Source organism: Nematolebias whitei, chromosome 12 (assembly GCF_014905685.2).
Source record: "Nematolebias whitei isolate Nwh7 chromosome 12, NemWhi1, whole genome shotgun sequence".
In the NCBI taxonomy this organism is placed as follows: domain Eukaryota; kingdom Metazoa; phylum Chordata; class Actinopteri; order Cyprinodontiformes; family Rivulidae; genus Nematolebias; species Nematolebias whitei.
The window spans coordinates 35,495,350-35,522,394 of NC_056509.1; the positions used below are offsets into that span (position 1 = coordinate 35,495,350).

The 27,045-nt window shown below is 38.9% G+C and overlaps 1 protein-coding gene across 1 annotated transcript in view; it reads right to left on the reverse strand.

The window, feature by feature from the left end:
• The window catches only part of utrn (utrophin), a gene marked incomplete in the record, with an annotated part of 237,395 nt that overhangs the window by 158,407 nt on the left and 51,943 nt on the right, over positions 1-27,045 (reverse strand). The window contains 29 exon segments of the mRNA XM_037685869.1: positions 438-655; positions 2,921-3,038; positions 3,291-3,392; positions 3,492-3,644; positions 3,843-3,992; positions 4,258-4,393; positions 4,660-4,835; positions 6,630-6,780; positions 10,106-10,278; positions 10,675-10,842; positions 12,248-12,334; positions 12,458-12,595; positions 13,162-13,317; positions 13,586-13,642; positions 13,763-13,933; positions 16,198-16,326; positions 16,702-16,881; positions 17,791-17,961; positions 18,062-18,217; positions 18,382-18,555; positions 18,704-18,835; positions 20,125-20,286; positions 20,602-20,751; positions 23,193-23,327; positions 23,907-24,098; positions 24,996-25,166; positions 25,410-25,565; positions 26,011-26,124; positions 26,206-26,343. Coding sequence (XP_037541797.1) covers positions 438-655; positions 2,921-3,038; positions 3,291-3,392; positions 3,492-3,644; positions 3,843-3,992; positions 4,258-4,393; positions 4,660-4,835; positions 6,630-6,780; positions 10,106-10,278; positions 10,675-10,842; positions 12,248-12,334; positions 12,458-12,595; positions 13,162-13,317; positions 13,586-13,642; positions 13,763-13,933; positions 16,198-16,326; positions 16,702-16,881; positions 17,791-17,961; positions 18,062-18,217; positions 18,382-18,555; positions 18,704-18,835; positions 20,125-20,286; positions 20,602-20,751; positions 23,193-23,327; positions 23,907-24,098; positions 24,996-25,166; positions 25,410-25,565; positions 26,011-26,124; positions 26,206-26,343 — 4,314 coding nt within the window.

Below are 27,045 nucleotides of genomic sequence, written 5' to 3' on the forward strand. Positions count from 1 at the left end.
CGTACGGCACAGCGTACGGCACAGCGTACGGCACAGCGTACGGCACATTATACACCCGTCAAACTAATTTTATATATAGCAATGGCCCAGACAAGCAAAAACCTTGGACAGCATTTGACCTTGATTTGTGACCTTGGCCTTAGAGCTGGGGTGGGTGATGAAATATTAAGCAAAACTCCATCTAGTGATGATGCAGATATGCATCAAGTTTAGTCAAGTTATCATGAGCGGTTCAGAAGTTATGGGCGGGACAAGAAAAATTTATGGACGTAGGTATGTTGACAGACGGAGACCGTGCCATAACACGTCCACTTTTTGACGGACGTATAAGAACTGATCGAACCAAACTGAGATGGTTTTGTTTAACAGCCATTTTTCACTTAAGTTGTGCAATGAATCCTTCCCTCCCTTCCTCCTCTCAGTTGGCCACTTCTCACCTGAAGACGTCCCATAGTCGTCCTGATCTCCTTCGTGTCCCCCACAGTGACGATATTAGACTTGAGCATTTGGGTGATCAGGAGAAGCCAGTCATTTAGTTCGGTGGCGGTTTGGTTGAGGTCAGTGGGCGCCACGGAGTCGGGTGAGTGAGGGGTTCGGTGGTGGGGGTTCTCACTCGCCATGCTGGCCATCTGGATGGCGGAGGGCACCGCAGACACTGAAGCAGGGATGGAGGAAAAAAGACCAAATTTATGCTTGTAATAATGACAAAGAGGCTGCTTTAAAAAGAAATGATTAAAGGAACATTTATAATGGTAGAACGGAGACTCCCGGAGGAAAGCAACATTACAATAAATCAGGATCAATGGGGCATCAAAGATTGTTTCAGTGTTGCTCCTAGTTTTTTACCATTCAACGCTTGTTCTCAATAAAACCGAGAAACTGCAAACATGTGCCTGAGTCTGAGATCCTATAAATACTTAAAAAGGGGCAAGTTTGTGTCCTGTCAAGAACCTACAACAAAATGTACTCAACTTTGCCTTTATAACGTCATATTTTGTGGTTTTTAAAGAGGGACTGTATAAAGTACTTATGAGTAGTCAGTGTCCTACCTGCAACAGACAATGGTCAGGACCGAGAGAACTACTCCGCATCCAAAACAACTCAAACCCCAAAGAAAGCTGTTCAAGCTCTCACAACATGCAACCTTCTCAACAAACACGGTCGATGAAACACGGTCGGTTTTGCAACTTTGTGCTGAATACAAAAACAAAATATGTTCCCACAAAGAAGCTCTTAAGTGTAAACAATCATCTGATGCAAATCAATAAAAACATCCACAAGAAAACATTAAAACGTTGGAGGTTTGACATATTTCAAGTAGTTTTAAATTAACGTTTCCTAAGACCTTGTTGCGATTAACTTTGTTTTCTGTTTACAAATCCTCCGTGAGTCTCCAGACAGGGAGCACTCTGACCAGGTAAGACTACGACTATTTAAAAGTACTTTACACAACCTCACCAACATAAAACAAAAGTCATGATTTTAAAGTAAATTCAACAGGAAAACATTTTGAGATGATCCCACCCTTTACTGTCAGGAGACGGGTGGGGTCATCACTTTACAAAAGGGTTCTATAACTTTTGGTATCAGTGCAACTTTAGCTTTTTGAAATATTTAGCCTTTTCTGCCACTTTTTCTCTCATAGAAAATGAATTGAGCTCATTTTACATCCTTCATATCTTTAAATCTGTTTACAACCTTTTACTGCTCCTTTCACATTTTGTTCTGGTTCAGCTTCTTTCAGCTTCCTTGTGCAAATTTTTAAAAAATGTTCAGCTACTTTCAGCTACTGGTAATTTCAGCTGTTTTATACTCCGTTCAGATTCATTCTGCTAACTACAACATTTTTGTGCTTCTTCTAAATTCTTTCTGCTAATTTCAGCTTGTTATGCTGCTTCTAGCTTATTTCTGCAAGTTTCAGCATTTTCTGCTATTTCAGCTACTATTTAACTGTTTTAATGCTAATTTTATTTTTTCAGCTAATTCCACATTTTTTTGCACTCATTTCAACTTTTTTCAACCTAATTCAGCACAAAAAAGTGCTCTCTCAAGTTCCTTCTTGTACCTTCAGCTTCTGATTTTTTTAGCTACTTTTCATCAATTTTTTGCTAATTTCAGCTTTTTTTCTGATAATTTCCACTTTTTGTGCTCATTTCTGCTTCTTTCAGTCTAATTGGGTAAAATGGTGCTCTCTTTACTTACTTTTGCCAACTTAAGCTTGTTCTTCATTTCAGCTAACTTTTTAGAATTTTTAGCTAATTTCAGCTGTTTTCAGATAAATTCAAATTTTTCATGTTAATTTTAGCTACTTTCAACCTAAATAACTTATTTCTGCTAGTTTCAGCTTTTTCTGCTATTTTAGCTACAACTTAGCTGTTTTTGTGCTAAATTTAGCTTTTCTAGCTTATTCCACATTTTTAGCTCATTTCATTTCCTTCCACTTCTTTCTAATAGTTTAAGCTTCTTTCTGCCTTTTCAGCTACTTTTTTTGTTGCTAATTTCAGCTTTTTAAACTAATTTCCTAATTGTATTGCTTATTTCTGTTTATTTAAACATAATTCAGCAAATGTGTGTTCTTTCTGCTTTCTTCTACCAACTTCAGCTTGTTCTTCCATTTCAGCTACATTTCAGCAAGTTTTTAGCTAACTTCAGCTGTTTTTAATAAATTTCTTCAGCAATAAGCATTCACACTGCATTTATGCAGGAAATGCAATGTCTCTAGCATGCTACTGTTTTGAGCCAGCATAACTGGGTGCTCCTCTGGGATTTGAACATAAAACGTCTCTTAATAAGTTTGTTAGCATCACAGCCTCTTTGTTCTCCTGATCGACTGTAAACACAGAACTGTGATAAATACATGGTGGATAAAAATAAGTGCATTTATAATAAATATAATTATATAATATAGTAGTTTTTTTACACAGCTGCTGGTGTTGGACATGCTGGTGATGTGTCCATGGAGAGACAGGTGCCTGAAGAGACTCCTTCAGTCGGCCATCCAGGACTTTCCAGTCAGTAGCCAGCTGCTCTACCTTCCCCTTTACACATGAACAAGCACATTTACATTTAATTAATGACTTGGCACAAAACATTTTGCACAAGAAACAGAGGGCATCAAGATTTCTAAAAGAAAATAGCCCATTACATTTTCTATAAAACAGCCAGTTAAACTACAATAACTTACAAGACACCAAATAACCCCAGGTGAAGTAGTGACGCTTTGAACATTCAATACAGTAATTAAATGCAATATGTGCTTTATTGAATTTTATTACTTTGGAATCTGGTACCTTTTCCTGAGGCAACAGCTGCTGTCGTTTCTGCAGCTCTATAGAATGAGCCAACAGGTCCTCCAGGTCCTTCTTCCTGTCTTTCATAGAGGCCTCCAGAGCCTAGTCAAGGTTCGAAAAGGGATTCAGGTGAAGCATTTGTGCAAATGATATATGGATTTTCAAGTGTGGTACACGTGGAAAGGATTTCAGGCAGTGTACCAATGCTTGGCAAGAATTCAGGCCTCGGGTCATGATTGTCTGGTTTGTGTCGACGACCCAGTCCGTCAGCTTGTTCATCCTGTCCTGGAACAGAGCGTGACTTGGCAGATTGGTCTCCACCTCCCCTACTTTGTCCAGCAACTCATGAGTTACCTGCAAAAGAATTAAAAAAAAAAATATATATATATATACATATATGTGTGTATATACATAAAGAATTAAAAGTATTGGAGGCTTCAGGAAACAGAAAACAACTTAATGAAGATAGAAACAGAGCCAACTATCAAACCCATAATATGCCAATTCAGAGGTTGAAAGGTGACCTTGAGCGTGGCATTTATTCAACTTTACCTTGCTCCACTTGAGGTTGATGGTTCTCAGTTTGCCAACATGCTGATCTCTGCTCTGAGGGCTCACACTGGGACTGGCCAAGATCTGTGGAGCGTGTTTGTTCAGCCAACCAAGCCGCTCGTTCTGAGCATCCATTTCCCCAGCAAGGGCCTACAAAGACAGGTGCAGTGACCCTTAATTTCACTAAGAATCACAAGCAGGTGGAAAAATAAAACTTAAGCTGATGACAGTGAAACAAGAAAACTAAATTGTGTGCTGTTTAACACCAATCACGACTTTTCTCAACACGTTTCCCTGTAAAAAATGTTAATTTTTTCGGAGAGAATCAAGAAAATAGACCATTTATTTAACAAAACTTCAACGTTTTTGTTAAAACTGAGCCACTTGTGCCTCATGTTTTGGTTTTTCTCTGTACCTTGAGCTCTTTGAGGTCGTTGTCAGTGGCAGAGACGGGCAGGAAGCTCACAGCATTTTCTGCCCGTTCCAGCCACACAGTCAGCTCCTCACGTCTCCTCGCCAGGTCAAACAGAGCTGGATCCTCTCCAGTTAACCTACACACACACGCACACACACAAAATGCCCTCAGATTAGAATCTACATTTGCTGGAGGTTACAGGACTAATCCCAAAATTTAAATTGCTGTTGCAGGCAGATTGAAAACTTGATCAAGTTGACCTGCAGACTGACAAACAGCCAGGTGATAACATCTTTACACTATCTGTACTTTAAAACCAGGAAGTTAAGACAGACACATTTTAAAACCTAAACACCAACAACTGCATCCTTTTAATCCTTCACCTAATATTTTTGTGAGTACCTGCGTTGCCTGTCCAAGACTTGACGGTTTACTGTCCTCCAACGCTGACTCAGAATATCCAACTTCTCCTCAAGCAGGGGCCTGTCAGGAGATGAAAGCTTTCCAATTATCTGCTCCCCGGTGCGAGTCAGTCCAGCAAGAACTGGCTGATGACTGGCGAGGCCTTCTTCCAACTCCTAAAACAAAACGAATTAAAAGGTCAGAAACAAAAACTGTGAAAACGAGGCTCAGTCAAACTGAATAAACGTATTCGATCTAGCCCAGCTAGTGTTTTATCCCCAGCTCATGCGTTTTATCTCAAAGCAAACGTCTTCAACGCGAGGATGATTTGTAGCAGGTCCAGATTTAAGCTGCTAAATCTCTACCTTCCTCCACGAGAGATTTAAGACGAACCTATAAAGGTGAGTGATCGCAGAGTGTGCAAAATGGATGAGTCAGCTAATAGATCTGTCAATTCCCCTCCACTTGATACCTCATCCCATTCTCAGCAACTGTGAAAACATTTGAAGAAGCCATGCAGATGGAGTGTGGCTCCAGGTTAGCTTATAAAAGGTGTTAAGGGCGGTGGTGTTGTCAGTGATAATGCAGCAGCTTTAGGGGATTTAAAACCTCGGGGAAATGAAATGCCACTTTAGTCGTCAAACAGAGCAAAATTACAGGACTCTCTTTGTTGTACTCTTGACTCGTCTCCGTGTCTGCTCTGCATAATAAACAGATTTATAGTGCATTTGTGGCACACGGTGTAGAAACTGTTGTTTCCGCTGGGAATTAAAATGCAATTATAAAGTTTCTAACACAACCAATTACCTCAAAGTTTTTATATTAAACATATTTCAGTATGTTGGGGTTTTTATAATCTTGTTTCTATTCTAATGCATTTATCACGTCTAGGTTGGACTATTGAAATGACTTGTTATCTGTGAGTCCAAAAACCTCTTTAAAAAGTCTTCAGTTGATCCAAAATGCTGCTGCCAGACACTTAATGGGAGTTAGTAGGAGAGATCACATCTCTCCAGTTTCAGCTTCTCTCCATTGGCTCCCTGTCAAATTCAGACTTGAATTCAAAATCTTACTTCTAACCTACAAAGCCCTCAACAACCTAACTCCATCTTATATTACAGGTCTTGTTGTTGCATATTTTCCTAACAGAGCTCTTTGCTCAGACTGCAGGTTTACTTGTGGTTCCTAGCGTTTCTAAAAGCAGAATGGGAGGAAGATCTTTCAGTTATCAGCCTCCTCTCTTGTGGAACCAACTTCCAGTTTCTGTCCGTGAGGCTGACCATTGTCCAGTTTGAAGACTTTTCTTTTTGATAAATCCTATAGTTAGCTGGCTTGGTTTCTTGACCTATTCCTTGTCCTATGCTGCTATAACCTTAAGACTACTGGAGGACAAATTGATCTCATTTAATCAAATGAACAGTTACAAATGCATACGAATTAATAGTTTGTATTTGTAATTATTCTTTCTTAACATGTGATATCCGTCTTTCCTCCTAAAGAAAACCTGATGTCCTCCATCCTGGACCTGCCATTGTGTATTTGTTTTCTCCTTCCTGTCCTCTCAAACCCAGCCCGTTGAAGCAGATGGCCGCTTGTCCTGAGCTTGGTTCTGAGGGAGTTTTTCCTTTCCACTGTTGATTTTGTGCTTGCTTAGGGTGGGAGACTGTGATGAAGTTAAACTCAAAGCAGTCTGTTGGCTTCTTAGATAATGTTATTAACTGACTTTTTATGTATGCGAGTGTTTCTGTTCAGTGCCTGAGACGACTTCTCTTGTGATTTGGTGCTATATAAACAAACTGAACTGAACTGAAATTACTTTGAATTTATAAATGTACGTTGATGTGTATTTTCATGTATTGCATTTGTGACCTAAAAATTAAGAAGTAAGCAAAGATGCTTATTCTGTCTCTGGAAATTTATCTGTAACGTTTCCCTGTACAGAAATCAGACCAGCTGCCGCCTCCACTGACCTCTTGGTGCTGCCGTGCAGATTCCAGGTCGAGCTGTCCGTCAGGACCAACACTTTCAGACAGCAGCGCCTCTGTGTCCGTAAGCCACTGAGAAATATCCTTCAAGTCACAGTGAAACCGCCCCCACTCCTCTATGGCACGGTCAAAAGTCCTGCAGCACAGGGAGACAAAATGAGAACGTCACCAAGTCTGTCAATCCTAATATCCCAACATCTGTTGGGCTTTTGGGCACCAAAAGACAAAAAGATTCTGTTTTGTTGTCGTTTTATTTTTCTATAATTTCAATAGGTATTATGCCGAGTAACAATAAGTCCACAGTGTTGAGGCTACAAGGTGCAGGACTTCACGTACTTAGGGTTGCCTGTCCAGGAAAATGGAGAATGTGGTAAAGAGGTGAAAAAATAGTCCAGGCAGGATGGAGTGAATGGAGAAAAGTTTCAGCAGAGATTTGCGATAAAACAATGTCAGCAAAGGTCAAAAGAAAAGTTTAAAAGACAGTAGTGAGACCAGCTATGTTGTGTGGTCTGGAGACAGTGGCATTGACAAAAAGACAGGAGACAGAACTGGAAGTAGCAGAAATGAAGATGTTGAGGTTCTCCTTAGGAGTGACACGGATGGATAAGATTAGGAATGAGATCATCAGAGGTACAGCACAGGTTGAACAACTGGGAGATAAAGTTAGAGAGGACAGACTGAGATGGTTTGGACATGTCCAGAGGAGGGACAGTGGGTATACTGGTAGAAGGATGTTAGAAATGCAAGAAAAAGAAAAGGACGAAGAAGAAGAAGCAGCTAAACAACATGATCTAAACCTTTTTTTTTGACTCAAAGAATTAGCATCAACCATCTTCAACTTTACCTGATTTAAGTTCAGCTGACTCATTACAGTTTCCACTGAAATTTTTTGATTTTCTACTGATTTATGAGTTTAATATAACATTTCAATGAGGAAAACCTTTACAAAATGCAGGTGAACAAATAAAATCTGTAACAAGTAATTATCAAAGTGACAATAATAAATTACTTCAGATAATTTTATTTTATTTTGATAAAGCAAAAAGTATATACCAATAGTTAGCATAAAATTGTCTTTACTTGAAGTTTAAATTCATTATAAGGAAAGTCAATTTGAAATATTAAGTATAGGGTTTCATAAAGATGAAAATGAGCTGTTTTTAATTTAATTTTAACAATTAAATCCACTTTTTGATCTTATTTTACTACTTTCGTGAATGTCTGTTGGTTTATGTTTGATTTATAAATTAAATTAAGTTTGTAAAAGAATCTGCTCATGATTTAAATAGTTAAAATTTATAGAATAGTGATAAGGAAACAAAACATTTGGACCTCATTAAAAATAATTACAACAATCAGTAAGTCCCGACAACACAATAAAGGTCACAGGGCTGCAGCTGAATAAAGAAAAATACGAAGAGGCTGATTACTTACCGGTAAATATGTATTACCAAAAATAAATACATTTACATTAAACTGGTCATATTGCAGCTTCCATTTTTTATTACATCTGGTTGAGATAATTATTTCAGATGAGCAACTTACCAAATAAATAGGCTTTTTTTATATTTTATTATATTGATGCTAAGAGGTTGTGAACACAACCTTCAGCATCTGTATGCAAACTGAAGACTTCCTCGCCAGTTTACTCTCATATTTGTTCTAATAAAGAACTCTCATGCTCATGTCCAACAAATTGTGTTGATGATGGCCAGTGTCACCGTCTGTGACTTTACGTTGGAGAATGAATATGTGAGCAGGCATGGGATTGTTAATGCCTAAGGAATTACTCCGACATTAACCAAGGTCGGCGAGTGCGTTTCATCCTATCTGCTGTCTCCTGAGAAATGGACAGCTGGCGTTCCCTGCCCCTGCAGCTTCAAACAAACACCCTGACTCACATATTCATTTGAATACTGTATTTTTCGGACTATAAGGCGCACTTAAAATCCTTTAATTTTCTCAAAAATTGACAGTGAGCCTTATAATCAGGTGCGCCTTATGTATTAATTCTGGTTGGGCTTACTGACCTCGAACTGATTTTATGTTGTGAATGAGTTGAATAAAGTTTGACTTATCTGGCTGTTTTGTTTCACTTAATGCGCCTTATAATCCGGTGCGCCTTATCGTCTGAAAAATATGGTACCGTATTTTCTGCCGTACAAGTCGCACTGCCCTATAAATCGCATCAGTCCAAATATGGCTACTAAAGTAGAAAAATCCATAAATGCGTCACTTCATCGTATACGTCGCTTCTATTATGTGTCACCGCTGACATGTTGCATTTGTTACGTGTCACAGCTGACAACCCGTAAATGTGGGCCGAACGCAGAAATGTGGGCCGGTGTTGTGCCAAAAATCGATTGGCTGCCAAATGGCGGCTGCGGGAGCATGCATGGGAGGACTTTAACAAGATGAACACTTAAAAACAATTATTTGTTTGCTCAGAATTATAGTAAAGGTGTATCTCAGTCTAACTTTTCCTTAATAAATGCACTTTGACGGTCAAATCTGCCGATACGCGAAAGTAGGCGCATGCACGAGAAGACTCGCTGTGCATTTCTTCGAAATTTAACAAGATAACATCTAAAAAGAATTATTTGTTTGCTCGAAATTATAGTAAAGGTGTGTCTCAGTTTAACTTTTCCTTAATAAATGCACTTTTGACGGTCAAATCAGTTGCATTTCTAAAGTATTAGCTGCCCCTGTGCTCCGGGAGCACGCTCTGAGAGAGGAAATCAGGAAGGAGGAACGCTATGCATTTCTTTGAACTTTAACAAGATAAGCACCTAAAGCAATTATTGGTTTGCTCGACATTATAGCAAAGGTGTGTCTAAGTTGAACTTTTACTTAATAAATGCATTTCAAAGGTAAATGGTAAATGAACTGTACTTATATAGCGCCTTTCTATCTTATTTCAAGATACTCAAAGCACTTTACATCACAATCTGTGTCCTCATTTACCCATTCATACAGCACTCTACTAGATTTCTACAAAGCTAATTGAACAAATCATTCTAATGAGACTAATCAGTGGTCAAATTAACTGCATTTTACCGGAGCAGCGCAGCGAAATGCAGGTAATTTGACGGTTGCACCAGGCGAGCTGGACGAAGGTGGCAGGTTATGGTAAGCCGACTGTGTCATTAATAGCCACTTTTACCTATTACATGATACAACAGCATGCCATACTATTCTGCTGCCATCTAGCAGCTTAAAATGGTAGTGTTTAATATTTTCAGTCAGAATGAATGAAAACGGTCATATCTCAGCCAAAAATTGGTTTATAAATACGGGAAAAAAAATTCATAAATATGTCGCTTCGGCGTACAAGTCGCAGGGCATGCAAATTATGCAAACAAACGTGACCTATAGGCCAAAAAATAAGATACATAATCTGGAAATAACAGCTTGCTTGACTGAACACCCTACATCGGAGTCTAGACGTGTAGTTCACACACCCTTTGCGCTGATTGTACATGCGGTTTAGGCGGTCCCACTCGGCGTTGAGTTGTGTGAGGGCGTCTCCCATTTGGGCCACTTCATCGGGGGAAGCATCTCTGATGGCTTCGGGCTGGCGCTCGTGAATCCCTGTGACCTGCTCACCCAACTGCTCCAGACTCTCTTTGATATTCTGTTCACGAAAACAAAACAAAAACAAAAAAAAAGGGGTAAACTTTTGATGCAGCAGCAAAGTTATTTCATACGAGCTTTTTTAAATAATTCCACTCACTTCAGAGGTTAAAATATTTGACATGAAATCTTAATGTCCTCCAAAAATATACAATAAACTTAACCCTTCTGCTTAACTCAAGGCTTCAGCAGTCATTTTAACCCAAGGGCAGCAGGAGAGTTAAAACATTCTCAAATTGGCTTATTTCTAAAATAAACATATACAACAGACTTTTTTAAATCTTATTTTACATTTTTAAAAGTTGCTATAAAAAGCAAACGTCAAATATAATTTCCACGGTGTGTCTAACAAAAACAATTTGTGATTTAGCGAGCGGCTTGTAGTAAACAGTCCCACCTTCAGTGTGTCCTCCTGGCTAGAAAAGTCTTCGTAAAGGCCTCCGCTGAGCTCTGAGGAGTTCAGGAGCAGCTCGTTGTCGGCCATGGTGAGCAGAACTTTGTTGATATCCAACACGTAGTCAGAGGGGGACACTGACAGAGAGCTGCTGCGAACAGCTGGAGACATCTACATCACAGAGGAGAAAAAGTCTCATCCAAGTTAGAGCGCTCCTAAAGAGTTTTATAATTGCCATGTAACTTGTAACCATGTAACACACACCAAAAAAAAAAAAAAAATACAAAATGTAAACTAATATCTGACAAAGAGTATAAAATGCCGTTCTCAGACAAACCAGAAACTTAAAAATATATATTCTAGCAGAGGAAGTGGCAGAGGCTAATCAGTCTGCTGGATTAGAATCATAGCTCAATTGTTTGGCCAAGATGAGATAAGTGTAAGCTTGCTAAAAGTGCTCTTCTATTGGACATGGAGGTCACGAAGAGGTTGCGAGATAATGATCAGCAGCTTGTGCAGCATCCTCGTTTGCAAAACCAAAGCAGCAGAAGGCCGGATGAATCCTTACTAAGCATTGTTTGCTCTGGTGCAGCTCTCTTAGACTGTGGCCGACACTGTTGCACTTGTTCCAACATTTGAGCTTTGTTGCATAAAACAAACACATTTCTTCTTTGAGTACCGTACTTGCCGCCGTACATAACGCAACGCCGTATAAGTTGCATCAGTCCAAATATGTCTAATAAAGTGGAAAAAAACAAATACTTCGCCGTATATGTCACATCTATTAAGCTTCACCGCTGCTGACCACCTGGAAACGTGGGCCGGTGTTGTGCCAAAAATCGACTGGCTGCCAAATGGCGGCCGAGGGAGCATGCACGGGAGGACTTTAACAAGAATTTAACAAGATTAACACTTCAAACCAATTATTTGTTTGCTCAAATTTATGGTATAGCGAAGGTGTGCCTCAGTCTAACTTTTCCTTAATAAATGCACTTTATTGGTGAAATCAAACTGCATTTCAAAAATCAATTTGCGGAAGCGCGCAGAGGGACGACTCGCTGTGCGTGTTGTCAAAATTTAACAAGATAACTGCCTAAAAACAATTATTTATTTGCTTGACATTAGAGTAAACGTGTGTCTCATGTGAACTTTTCCTTAATAAATGCACTTTAATGGTCAAATCAGCTGTATTTCACCTGGGCGGCGCGGCGAAGTTGGCTCTGTATGGCAAGCAAAGTGTCTCGTTAATAGCCACTTTTACATATTAATGAGACACTTGGTTTGCCATATCAGTTGAGGGCCCTCTAGTGGCTGAAAAATGGTAGTGTTCAATATTTTCCTTGTCAGAATGAATGAAATCATTAGATCTCAGCCAAAAATTGGGTTATAAATAAGTTGCAGGACTTGCAAATTTATGCAAAAAGGTGCGACTTATACGATGAATAATACGGTATTTATCTGCTGCTTCTTTAGTCAGACTTCGTGCTGTATTTTCAGTTCGGTCCTCAGGAATTTAAGTATTTTTTACTTAAAAAACACTTATAGGAGCAGCACATGTAAGAGTCATGTCATTTACCTCGCCTGAAAACTCTGTTTGCTCCCTGAAACTGTGAAAAGACGACGACTCTCCAGAGACTGTAAACTGTCTCACTTTTAGCCGGTCCTGAAACAAAAAGACATGCACACTTGTCAGGGCACAACCAGAGTTTAAACCATTTAAACGTTTTAAAACACTGTGCAAACTTCCACTATGATGTTTAAAGACGGAACACTTTCTGTATCTCACCCTGCGAGCTGAATACTGCCTCTGCAACCGCAGCAGCATCAACCTCAACTCTTCCCTTTGGCCCTCGTCTGATGTCTGCTGCAGCAGTTCTTCTCCCCTTCGCAACATGTCTTCGATGCCGGCCGTCTCCTCATCCATCTGGTGCAGAGCGAGACAGAGGAGGAGGTCACTTTAGGAATTCAAGACCTTTCCAACGCAGAGCCTTTTTTGAGCCAGATGTTTGGTAGTAAATAAATCTGAAATCTTTCCAAACAGCTAACAAAGGATACATACAGGCAGCAGATATCTTGCAGAATTTCTTTTTGTTTAAAACACAAAGAGCTTCCAGGCTGGCACAATGACCTTGTTTTGGATCGGTCTGTTTACTTTCAGCTGGTGTGTTTAACGTCATAAAACTTTGATAGCAGACTGAATTCCAAACTTGTTAGACCTTGAAACACCCAATTCAAGCTCACCTCAACAGGTAGCAGCTCTGCTGTATATAGACTGGAGCTCAGTTTATTTTTTTATAAAACCTAATAAATCTCCTAAAATAAAATAACACGAGTCAACATTCTTTGTTTGTGCTCAAATTCCACAAGAAAATTGGTAGAAAATAAAAACATCCAACTGGACGAGAGGAATAAATTCTCCTCCTTCTATTCACATTTTCCAAAAATTTGCAGTTTCTAAAATGGTTTTGATTAAAAGGTAACCCTGAGTACCTTGTCATCCTCCAGGATGTTTACTGGGTCCTGCTGCTGCTGCAGAGCTCTCAGCGTGCTCTGCAGCTCTGTCTGAAGGTCCTTTATCTCTGCTGGGAACGCAGCTTGAACAGGGTGAGTCGGACTTTGTGCTCGGTTCCCCTGACCGTCGGTGACCTGATTAAAAAGAACAAAAACAAACCTCAGCAAACTCAATCAGACCTTCACTCATAAGTCTAATTATCCACATCTGCTCTCATAAAGAGCTCAGATGTAATCAAAGTCCAAGAAAATTGGGTTTTGCTGTATTAGGAAATATTTTTATTCGTTTTACAAGTTGCTGGTGATTGGTTCTAGTTGGTCCATTGTTAGGCAGTTTGTAGTAGTACACATTTTAACTGGACATATTACCAGTGCAGCTTGTACTAAGAAAAGTTTCTAGTACCATCTGATGTGTCTGCAGATTCATCTCAACTTCTCCTAACTCCAGACTGGTCGTCAGCTGAAAAAAAAAAAAAGAAACAGACTGCTTTCAAGTTTCTGCATCAAAACCAGAATCAAACTGCACCCAGTGAGGAAAAGTAAAATAAGTTAACCTATTTGGTGTATTTATTTAGTTTACCTGGGTAGTTTTTATGTGCTGGGAAACATTGTCAAAGTTGCAGTTGAGCTCAGCTAATTTGGGCTCCACAACCTCTCGACAAGAGGGCCCCCTGCTGGTCATCAGGATGACAGCTTGGTCCCTTACGTTGTCCACACGGAGACTCATGTCCTCCAGCTCTTCTAACATGCTCTAAAATGAACAAAAAAACACAAAAACAGCTGATGTTAAAAGCAACAATGACAATAATACGTTTTATTTATAGGTTCCTTTTTTTTAAATACTCAAGATCTTATTATATATAATCGAAAAAAACAAAGTATACAGAAATTAAGGAATACGTTAATAAAACAGAATATCAAAACAACAAAAGATGAAAATCTGAACAGGTGTGTTTTCAGACAGGATTTAAAATGGAGAGAAAGAGTCGAAGGAGGAATGTAATTCCAAAGGCAGCGGAGCAGACTGGCTAAAATTCAATTCAATTCAATTCAATTCAAAAATACTTTTTTAATCCCAGAGGGAAATTAAATATTGTTGTACATCATCATCCTGGTTTCATTAAAGAGTTGTTATAGATGCTGATGGCTGTGGGCAGGAAGGATCTCTTGTCTGTCTTACAGCGGATCTGAAGAAGCCTCTGAATGAAGACACTCTGTTGTTGTATGACAGTCTGATGAAGAGGATGCTGAGGGTTGTCTATAATGTGCTTCATTTTATGAAGAAGAATTTTATGAAGAATGAAAGCTCAGCCCAGGTCTTGCTCGTGGTTCAAAGCGAACTGATCTGAGGTGACGATTCTGACGTAAGCACACAGCAGCCATTGATTGGACAGCGGAGCTACATTAATGGATGACACGCCCAGTTAGTTTTGAACGCTCTAAGAACAGTGCCGTGGACCGGTGACAAAGTTCAGACCTTTCTGTCTTTATTGGCTGATCTGAGGATTAAGCGTGAGCTGGACAGAGCTACAAGAAACGAGCAAATTTACAGCGAGATAGCAGAGATGATGCACAGGATGGCTACACCTGGACTTGTAAGCAAAGCCAGGATAAGCTAAAAAAAATTAAATAAAATTACAGTTACGATGCCTGCTCACTTTGCATAGACAATCCCGCCCACAGATTGGGAAACAAGTCACAGCAGCAAATCACCAACACATGAGAACCAATAAGATGAGAACCGACTCGAGTCACACTTACAGTATCAATGGCAAAGTGGCTTAAGACTAATGACTAATGGAAGATGAAAACCTATGAATACAAGTGTGTGTGAAGTGTAAAAGCTCAGGAAGATATTGAGGAGTGAGATTATGAACTACCTTGAAAGTGACAGGCAGGATTTTAGAGTCCAAGTGAAATTTAACAGGAAACTGAATGAAGCTGCTGAATAAGGAAAAGAACAGAGCTGAGCGTAAACTGATCAAAGTGAGCTGATGTCTAATTTTAGTTCTGATCGCCAATAGAAAGGGAAGATCTAAGATTTATTACAACTGCAAGAAAAAAAAAGACTCAACTAAATTATAAAGGACTAAAACTGTTGTTTCTCCCCCCAAAATCGTCTGTTTCACAATTACATAAGCAGCCATTATTAAAGTTTTTTTAATAATAACCTACATGTATATTTGATGTGTTAAACATGATGGGGTTTTATTTTGGAATTTCCTACAAAGTTTTCAGATTTACAGTCAAAAAAGGATTTTGAAAATAAAAAAAAGTGTGGTACACTGATGTCCCTTGTCACTGAAGTACTTGAATAGTGAATGTTTGTAATTTTTGAGATGAGTGTTTTTCTGGATCGTAAATTAACAGGAAATGCACGTAAACCTTTGTTTTTGGTGTAAGATATTCAAGTGAGTAGGAGTTACACTGTGTATAAAAGAAGTAGGTTTTATTTTTGCTTGTCCGTGGCAGCGCAGAGTGATGGATCCTGGCGAGTGGAGAGCATTTTTATCCACCCCCTGACAAAGGCGGAGCCAGGGGGTGGCCAGTGATGGCCTTGACCACCATAGATTAACCTTCAGCCACCCCAAGTGCCACCCTAATAATTTGAGAAAACTATACTTTTAAACGATATAAAAACTAGAAAGCAAAGTTTCTTCAAATTATAGGAATGGCAGCTTAACATATTTATATATACTGTGGTGGCCATCTTGGATTTTAACATGGCAGTCCAATTTTTGATATGGAACTTTGTAACGCCTAGATGCAGCCACATACCAAAATAAAAGTTGGTATCTCATTTATTTTTCAAGTTATAGCACTCGCAACACGCATAGACAGACAAACGGAGGGTATTTCCAATTCCACCACTTTGCTCTACAACGGAGGACAAAAAATCCTGAGAACTTCACTTTCCTCATGAAAGTCTGATAATTGGGTGAAGTATTTCTACACATCAGGATCATTTCATCTTCACTCAGCGTCACTGAGACGCAGTGAGCACCAGCGTCTCACCTTTAACACGTTTCCTCTCTCTGCTGGAGGCAGACGCTCGGCCTCGTCCAGGTGGATCCGAGTCTGGTAGAGCCAGGTGCTGATGTGAGCCAAGTTTTCATCCAAGATTTCCACCTCGTTCTGGTGACTCTGCAAACGTAACATAAATAAAAACGCTCTAGTCAAATTTAAAACTCGACTCACTGTTTGTAAAATATAAAAAAATAAAACTTTGTAAAAATAAATAAATACAAGATAAACGTTTTAGTAATCATTTTAGGAAGAAAACGAACCTAGAAGTTTTAGATTTGGTTCAATTAACTTGAATATATGTTTTTACATTTGATATGCATCGTTTGTAATAATTCTCATCCAAGAATAATCTTACATAAAAGTCAAAGTTAACATTTTTGTTTGTTGCAAGTCGAGGCAAAGACGCAAGAAGAGAAAATCTGCCTACACTGAAAATAAGTCAATCAAAAGAAGTTGCTGTGCTCTTCATTAAATCTTGTTGTTTGCCCTCACCAGAACAGCGCTGAGCCAGTCTTCAGTCCAGGTGCGCACACGGCCCCAGGCTTCATTCAGGTCACAGAGTTTGTCCTCCAGCTGAGCCTCGCTGCCCTCCACCAGAGTCTGCAGACCTGCACTGATCTCCATCAGGTTGGACAGCTCCGCCTTCCGACGATCCGTCTCCTTCAGCAGACCCTGATTGACAGACGGATGTTTCAATGTTTTTATTCTCCGAATAACTCGAGTCAATCAATTCTTTATTTTTTGACTCCAGGTTGTCAGACCTTATTGTAATGTTTTAAAGTGGTGAATTAGGATTTCAGAAGAGATTCAAAAGCTGATTTTTTTTGTTGTTGTTGTTTTTGTGTACTTTGAATGCTTTTAACTCATTTCCACAATCACTGTTGAAATGATTTATTTTGTTGTTGTTTGTTAAGTCGCCTGATTTGACCTGTGAATCATTCAGGCATTAAAAAAAACTCCTAAACTCAGGAAAGAAACTGGTGCCGTGTCGACACAAACAACTCAAAGCATCAATCTGAAACTGGATATTTGGGCACTTTGTTACGAGGTGTCAAAAATATAATTCGTTCACACTTTTTGAGTTTGTTCTAAGAAAAAAAGATAACAGTCTGAAAAATAAAACTAGAATGAGACGTCTACTTGCATCATTCAGAAGTACAAAAAAAAAAAAGGTTGGAATGTTGCTCCACCTACTGGCAAGAAAGAAAAGTACTTTTCTGATAGTTGTTCCCAACCCTGGTCCCTGAGGAACACCTTCCTGCATGTTTCAGTTGTTTGTCTGCTCCAATACACCTCATTGAGTGGATTACTTCCTTAAGTTCAGTAGACGCCTGTTAATCACCCATTTATTCAATTCAAGTGTGTTGGAGCAGAAGAACAACTAAAACATGTTGGATGGTGTTCCTCAGGGACCAGGGTTGGGAACCACTGGTTTGCTAAATTACGAAAAGGTTTGTTCCATTAGAAAAATGCCACAATATTGGAAACATTCACAGCAGGTGAGGAAAGTCACCAGTAATCTAAGCTGATACTGATTTCCTATTTTCTAGATAGCGTTGACACATGGGGACAGCCACTCACGTTAGCCCATGCAACCTCAGCATCAATGTCAGCTGTCATGTCTCCACTGCTGATCTTCTGTTGCAGCTGGGCCTCGTGCGTGGTCAGCCAGTCCTGCAGAGCAGCGCTCTCTTTTTGGAACTTCTGAGACAAAGACAGAGCTTTCTCCAGGTCCTGCTTGCCCTCAGTGACCTGTGAAGACAAAGGGCAAGCCTTAAAGCTGATTTTTATGAAACAAGGAGAAATTATTGGCTTTAATAAAATAAAATAAAATAAAAAACTAAGTTGGTACCTGAGCCCCCAGGTTGTTGTAAAGCAGTTTGAGAGTAGTAAGCTGTTCATCCATAGCTTTGGGATTCTCCGTCTGCTGTTTCTGCACAATCTGACGTCCTGTTTTTATCACCGTCTCCACCTCGAGCTTCACCTCGCTCAGCAACTTATATAACTTCTATACAGCAAAAACAATATTTAAATATCCTGATGAGATTTCTGATTTATTTATTCAGGTAAACCATTACATTTTCTAATAAATGGCACAAACTGCATCAGTCTAGTACAGCTAGTTTTCAACAGTTTGTGTGCAACAGCGATTAAAAAGGCTCCCGTTCTCACCATACAACCAGAGAGATGGGACTTGATCTTTTCTGGTTCCAGATCTTTTGCATCCAGAACATGCAGCTCAGCTTTGGCACCTTCCAGGACCCTTCTACAGTCCAGCATGCGTTGCTCAAAGTTTGCAGGCTTCTGGAACAGCTGGTACTTAGTGGAGATCTCTCTCAGTTTCCTCTGTAAAGAGTAATGCAAAGTTTAGATTCATCATTAAAAAAGTATATATAAAGAAGCAAAACTGAATAATAATCTTGTATGTTTAAATAGAAGAAGTAGCTGGATGAGAAACTAGTTCCTGGTTTTGACCAATAGAAGGCAGTGTTACCTGCAGCTGATCCAGCATAGTCCCACCACGACCTGCTTTGCCTTCAGAGGTGGAAGGAGGCAAATTTACCACATTTTTTCTTTTCAGCTCTTCCATTGTCACTTCATGGGCTGCAATCTCTGCACCGATTGTCTGAAAGAAAAGTCAAAATGAATACATGTTGCCAAAATTTGATTTCCACAACCTGCCACATTGATTGAGTTGTCCAAATGTGTCAAATTCAAGTAAATAAGATTCTAAATTGGTAAGCATTAGATAATAATAATAATAATAATAATAATGTCATCACAATGTCAGCACTGTATGTTTCCATACAATGATGAAAATAAACTAGAGAAACTGCATTTCCTGTGAAAATGAAGTGTGAATGCTTATTGCAGAAGAACTTGCTGAAAAACAACTGAAGTTAGGTATAAAAAAAAAACATTTTGAAATGTAGCTGAAATGGAAGAAAAAGTCAAAATTAGCAGAAGAAAGCAGAAAGGACATATCTGCTGAATTAGGTTTAAATAGGCAGAAATGAGAACAAAAAAATTTGGGGGGAAAAAATTGAAATTGGCAAAAAAAAAAAAATAGCTGAAAAGGAAAAATGAAGCTTAACCTACGAGAAGGAAAAAGAAAGGGCTGAAATTAGCTAAAAAAAAATAATTTGGAATTAGCTGAAAAAGCAGAAATTTGCACACAAAAAATCCCTGAAAAGTAGCTAAAAAGCAGAAAGAAGCTTAAATTAGCAGAAGGAAGTAGAGAGCACATTTTTGCTGAATTAGGCTAAAAAGTAGAAATTAGTGCAAAAAAATATGGAATTAGATGAAAAAGCTAAAGTTAGCATAAAAACACCTAAATAGCTGAAATAGCAGAAAAAGCTGAAACTAGCTGAAATAAGCTGAAAGGAGCCAAACAAGCTGAAATTAGCAGAAAGAAGTTAGAAAAAGCACAACAATGTTGTAGTTAGCAGAATGAATCTGAAAGGAGCACAAAACAGATGAATAAACAGCTGAAATTAGTTGAAAGTATTTGATTTTATTTCGTTTGAACAAGGAAGCTGAAAGAAGCTGAAGCAGAACAAAACGTGAAAGCAGCAGTAAAAGGTTGTAAACAGATCTAAAGAGATGAAGGATGGAAAATGAGCTAAATTCATTTTCTATAAGGAAAAATGTGGCTGAAAAGGTCAAAAATTTTAAAAGGCTAAAGTCGCACCAATACCAAAAGTCATAGCACCCTTCTACTGAAAGAGCTGAACGTTTTGATTTGTTGAAATAGCACAAAAATCGTGGAACGAGAAAAATGTCGAAAAGAGGATGGAAGAAAAATGGATCACAATAGTGTGAATGCTTCATAAACGTTCAACACAGTAATTTTTATAGAATAAATCACTACTTTTTAAAGATCGTTTACGATGCTATTCCGGGACTTGTACCCACCTGCGCCTCCAGGGGGAGCTGAAACGCGTCTATGCGGTCAGTGAGGTAGGAGGTGAGCGTGTGGTCCAGCTGGGTCAGGGACTCCTGCAGGGTTTGGAGCTCCTGTTCGTTCACCTTCAGCGACTGCAGCTGCTGCTCGAGGCTGATCTGCCGGTTCACTGCCTGTTTATCGACACCATCAGTCATTTCAACCTGTCGTCTCGAGTTTCTATTTACTCAACTGTTCATTTCAAAGCAAATAACTGAACAAGAGTGACCATAGTGGCTGATCTAGAGCGTGTAATTAACCATAATACTCAGGAATGTAATACACCGTGATTTATTTTGAACGAATGAAAAATATTTCTACAAATGTGTCTGCATAAATAAAATCATGCATGAAAGCATACAAACTGAAGCAAGCACACTGTGAGAAAAAAGGTTTGCTGGAAAACAAAAAGCATCGCTTCACATGCACAAAGATGAAGAAGTTCTGACCTGCTGGTTGAGCTGCTCGGAGCGGGAGTTGAAGGCCGCGAGTTTTTCACTAATGAGTTCATCGAGAATGCCCCCGTCTATCAGAGTCTGACCCAGCTCGCTGATTTGTGTCCGGTTGTCCTTGGGGTGGCGGAGCACACTCTCAAAAGACTGATGGAAAGTTGAGAGGAAAAACGGGAACGGGCATGAAAACAAGATTCTTGAAAATGAACAGGAAATAATTCTTAAAAACACAACCGTAGCTAAATTTAAAATATATTTGATAAAGCTGCAACAAATCTGTCCTATTAAAGTTTTAGAATATAAACTTACAGTAGCAGGAATGAGACTAATGACTGAAAACCTGTCGACTATCGTAGAAGAAACACAAATCACCAGAAAGAAACAGGATCTGGTGAGAATAGACTGAATTTATGTGAATAAAAGAAAGAAAAACAGATGGAGATGAGATGTGTGTGTCAGAACGAAGCCAAAAAATATTCTGACTGAAAGAGAGACACGACCCAAATGACAGAAAGAGAGAAAGTGACAGCACATGTTTGGATCCCACAATGTTTACGTAAGTTCATTAAATGTTGCTTTTCCTTCCCGGAGGTAATGGACAGAAAGAGTGACAGCAATGCCCCCGTCCCACTCTTTAGAAGGGCAAGTCTGACGAAAATGGGAGGATGAGGGTGGGATGGAACGGGTTCAGGTTAGTGACGTGGTGAGAAAGACGCAGACTTGTTGGGGTAGGCAACAACAACAAAATTTAAAAAAAACATTTGATGAGAAGGACACAGATAAGGAGGAGAAACAGTCTTCAAGGGTCTTCAGTTCCTTTATCGTTGTGTGACGTTACAGAAACAGCAAAGTGATTAAAAGTGAATTTGACAGACGAGCTGCAGGCGCTCTACAGATATAGCAGCAGAGCAAAAGAAAAAAGAAATCTAGAAGACAAATCAAAGACTAATGATGCTGTTAACATGTCATGTTGTATGTAATTAATATACTAGTTTCTGGAATTTAACTTTTTCATGCAAGTTTAAGTTCAAATTATTTTACTTTGAATTTTGGGCATTAAATACTGTAGTTCTATCCTGTGAACGTTTATGAAGGATTCACACTATTGTGATCCATTGTTCTTCCGTACGGTTTTCAGTGCAATTCTTATCCCGCAGTTTTCAAACTATTTCAACAAATCATAAATCAAAACATTCAGCTCATTCAGGATAATCCTGCTATGATTTTTGGTATTGGTGCAACTTTAGCTTTTTGAAATATTTAGCCTTTTCTGAGAGTTTTTCCTCATAGAAAATGAACTGAGCTCATTTTACATCCTTCAAATCTTTACATCTGTTTACAACCTTGTACTGCTCCTTTCACATTTTGTTCTGGTTCAGCTTCTTTCAGCTTCCTTGTGAAAATGTACAGTTTTTTCAGCTACTTTCAGCTGTTTTTTCAGCTGTTTTGTGCTCCTTTTAGATTCATTCTGCTAACTACATTTTTGTGCTTCTTCTAACTTCTTTCTGCTAATTTCAGTTTATGTTCCGTTCAGTTTATTTATGCAAGATTCAGCCTTTACTTCTATTTCAGCTACTATTTAGCTGTTTTCATGCAAATTTTAGCTTTTCCACTAAATACCACACTTTTTCCATTCATTTCAACTTTTTTCAGCCTAATTCAGCAAAAATGTGCTCTCTCCATTTCATTCTTGTAATTTCAGCTTATTTCTGCTTTTTTTTTTTTTAGCTATTTTCTGTTTCTTGCTCATATCAGCTTTTTCAGATAATTTCCACTTTTTTGTGCTCATTTCTGCTTCTTTCTTCCCAATTGGACAAACATGTTCTTTCTGCTTTCTTCTGCTAATTTAAGATTGTTCTAACTTTTCAGCTAACTTTTTAGCATGTTTTAGCTAATTTCAGCTGTTTTCAGATAAATTCAAGTTTCCCATTGTAATTTCTGCTAAATTCAGCTTAATTAACTTATTTATGCTCAATTCAGCTTTTTTCTGTTAGATTCAGCATTTCTGCTATTTCAGCTAGTATTTAGCTGTTTTACGCTAATTTGAGTATTTCAGCTAATTCCACATTTTTGGAGCTCCTTTCAACTCTTATTGCTTCCTTCTGGTAGTTTAAGTTTCTTTCTGCGTTTTTTGCTACTTTCAGCTATTTCTTGCTAATTTAAGCATTTTTTTTTTTAGATAATTTCCTAATTTTTGTGCTCATTTCCTCTTATTTAAACCTAATTCAGCAAATATGTGTTCTTTCTCTTCTTGTGCTAAAGTAGGCTTAGTCTTCCACTTCAGCTACATTTCAGCATGTTTTTTTAGTTACTTTCAGCTATTTTTCAGCTAATTATTTGGCAATAAGCATTCACACTGCATTTTTGCAGAAAATGCAATTTCTCTAGTTTTCAACTCATAGAAAAGGGATTATACGCAATCATTTAATTAGAAAGACTATATTTAATTGATTGTATATATGTATCCTTTATTAAACCAGGAAAATAACTCATTGAGATTAAAAACCTCTTTTCCAAGATTGCAGGTAATTGTATTTCCATCCCATTGCTCTAGCTTCTAATAACTTCAACAAGTACTTCGTTTATACCTCGAGAGCCTCATTAACAACCTCAGGGTTCTCTGGCAGGTTTTCAGTGGTTTGCAGTTTCTCCTCCACAGAGTTGAGCCAGTTCTGCTCCAAGTCCAGGTACTGAAGCAGCTCCATCCAGCAGGACCAGACCTCCTGCACAGAACAACACCACTCTTTTTTTATACAAATACACCATCGTAAAAAGAGAAACATACTATAAAAATCAGACAGTATGTCCATCACAACAACAAAAAAAGGAAAAAATATAATCTAAGAAGAGGTGACTAAAAGACTTCTGACAGAGCAGACATGAGTAGAACAACAAAGTGACACGTATGACATGACTCTGCTGTGTTACCTCTGAAACAAACCAGACGGTTTATTTTTAAACTGCTTTCAATCCTTGCATAAAAATTAATGAGAAAGCCCAAGAAATGACACATCACATAAACCAAGAAGTCACCACATCAGCCACATACAGCTAAACTGAGCCACTGCTGCATAAATACTCCATTTAAGTTAAAGATCTTCAGCAGTTTTTGGACTGAAACAAGGTGATCCTAAATGCAGGCCCCAAGACTGATGAGTTCAGACTTACAAACCTGTGAAGGTCGTCTGCATTTTTTTTCTAAATATACATATTTAAAGTGAATCCAATGAATTTGATGAACAACTAATGTTTGTTTTATATTCAGTGCACAGATATTAACTACTTTTTCATAGAAACGTTACCTCCAGGGTGTGACATTTGCTCTTAAGACGGTCGCACAGCTTGTGATAGTTGGATAGGACCCTGTCAAGCTCCGAGGTCAGCTCCTGCCCGAAGCCTCCACCGGGGCGGGCTGTTTGGGACACCAGCAGGTTGATGTTGTCTTTCAGGATCTTCACCTTCACCTCTTTCTGAAACACATCCTCTTTCGCTCGCTGAAAGACATGAGGACATGTAACTGTCAACAGAAAGTGTATAGAGCTGCCCGACTGTGTGAAGCAGTCCAACTGCTGTGCTGCATACTTTGTGCTATTTTAGCCACTCTTATCTAAACATTCAGCTCATTCAGGAGATGGGAGCATTGACTATAGTTTATATAACTTTTATATTTTTCAAAATGTTTACTTTATTTATTTATTTTTTTACAAATAGTTTAACCACATTGAGCTCTCATAAATTCCAACAAAAACATTGTTCTATTTAAAAAGATCTGCTCTGTTTTTGTCTATAAGTTACATTAAGGATTTTAGCTAGTCTTTTGCTACTTTTAGATTTTAACTTGCCTTCTGCTACTACTACCATTCTGGAACAGTAAGCTTTTAGCAACTATATTAGCGTTTAATAAGTTGTTTGCTACTTTTAGTTAGCCTTTAGCGCCTTTGACCTTGTTTTTTTAGCCTTTTGCTACTTTTACTTTTTGTTCACCTTCTGCTACTTTTACCTTTTAGTAACTGTTTTGCAGGTTTTAGTTAGCATTTTCCTACTTTTACTATTAAGCTTATATTTGGCTTTTTCCATATTAAGGTACATTTTGCAACTTTTAGTTTTTAGCTAGAGTTTTCTTTATTTTAGTTTTTTGGCTAGCATTTTCCTCCTTTTAAGTTTTAGCTAGCATGTTGCTCCGATTAGCTTTAAGCTAACAATTTGCTCCTTTTAGCCAGCGTTTTGTTCCTTTTAACTTTTAGCTAGTGTTCTACTTTTTTTAATTTTCAAATTAGATTTAGCGTCTTCAGCACATTTCAGCTGTCATTCAGAGCTCACACTGCATGTTCATAAAAACGTAAATTCCTACGGTTTCATTTTGCAGTTGTCTTATTTCATAGCATCTCCACCTTCATCTCCTCCAGCGATGCTTCCAAGTCCTCGGGACTTTTGTACTCAAAGTCTCTCATGAGAAACTCTTCGTCGACTTGGGCGATCCACTCCTGCATCTCAGCCAGGTCCTTCTTCAGATTCTCCTGCTTCTCTTGACTCTCGGTCACATGTTCCTGATAGCTCAGGAGCTGGAGGAAAACCGATTAGTCAAAATGGAGAAATAAATACCAGAATAATTTCTGAACACGTTTAGACCTGGCATCAAATCTACCCTTGAGTGAATTACATATAGACTGCAAAACCCAAACTCAGATACACTCCAGTAACTAATTACTGGAGTGTATCTGCAACTCCTATAAACAGACACTGAGACAAGAAAATGCAATCAAACATTAATTAAATCAAAATGTACATGACAAAGTTCGGAGCACCTGTTTGCTAAATTTAGCAAATCTTCCTTCAAGTTCTTCTAACTTATCCTTCCCCCACTTGGCCAATCCTGGAACTGCAGCCGCCTGCACAGCATATACATTTTCTTCCATCTGCTTCAACGAACGATCCACAAACTCCATCTTGTTCACATACTCCTAGTTCAAAAAAGAAGAAGAAGAAAAACTTTAGGTGAAAACCTAAAGCTGTAAATTCAAACCCGTAATTGCCAACTAAAAGATTCAATGCTTTGAACTTTATGACCTCTCGATGTGGAATTGAAGACTGTAACCACTGAAGTATCCATCTTTTTTCTATGTATGGGAGAGAAACTACCGCAGCAACAAAAAATAGAAAAGGACGACAATAAAGCTAAGTGTTTTGTTTAGTTTGTACGTGGAACAACAAAAAGATGGAAGTGCAAAATGTTGCAAAGGAGGTATCTGCAGATGCAAAAATCTAATATCCAGTATTATAAAACAACTTCTACTGTTTAAAAAAAATGTTTGATTAAGACTGCAAATTTATCAAAATTACACACTACATACTTTGCAATATATTGTGGATATTTAAGTACAGTTAATCGGGGTTCATTTTTGTCACCTTGCACTTATTAAGATCATCTTGAAGATTATGTGCATCTCCCAACCCCGCAGTGTCCCGAGACAACAGCTCCTGAACCTCATCCAACCAAGATTCCACTTTTTCCAAACGCACCTAAACACATCGCAAAAACAGACATGAGCTATATGAACATCATTCATCCTAAATGAGCAGCAGCGTTCCAGTAATAGCTACCTGATTGTCCTTCATGCTGCCCAGAATGCATTGCAGCGTGCTGTGCTCCTCACGGGTTCTGGATGAGAGATCGCTCCATTTCTGTAGCTCGACGGGATCAGAGGCTTGTTGAGTTTGCTCGATGTCCAGACACAGGCCCTGAGGTCAGAGGGAGTTCAGGCTCAGGGCGGTGTGTAACAGCTAAACTCAGAAACTTTTGTAATAGTTTTGAAAGTTGCACTTGCTAATAAACAAAAACTGTAACTAAAAGAAAAGCTTTGTGCGCTAATTCTGGATTTATCCCATCTAATATCTGATCTTCTTCACCTTTTACTGGATTAAACACAACCTCTCCTCCTCCACCATAACCCTCAGCACTGGCTCTCCTCAGGGATGTGTGTTGAGCCCCCTCCTGTTTACTCTGCTCACATATGATTGTGCAGCTACCCATCCAGGCTGTCACATTGTAAAGTTTGCAGATGATACAGCGGTGGTGGGATGCATCACAAACAATGATGAGTCCAGCTACAGGCAGGAGGTGGAACACCTGGAGAGCTGGTGCAGAGAGAATAACCTTCACATCAATGTGAAGAAGACAAAGGAGATGATTGTGGACTTCAGAAGGAACAAAAACACCTACACCCCCCTGAACATAAGAGGATCTGCGGTGGAAGTGGTCTCCAGCTACAAGTACTTGGGTGTACACATGAATGACAACCTCAGCTGGAGCAACAACACCACCAGCCTGATCAAGAAAGCTCATCAGAGACTCTACTTCCTCAGACGGCTGAGGCGAGCTGGTCTGGGAAGCTCAGTCCTCACCTCCTTCTACAGGTGTGCAGTGGAGAGCATCCTGTGCTC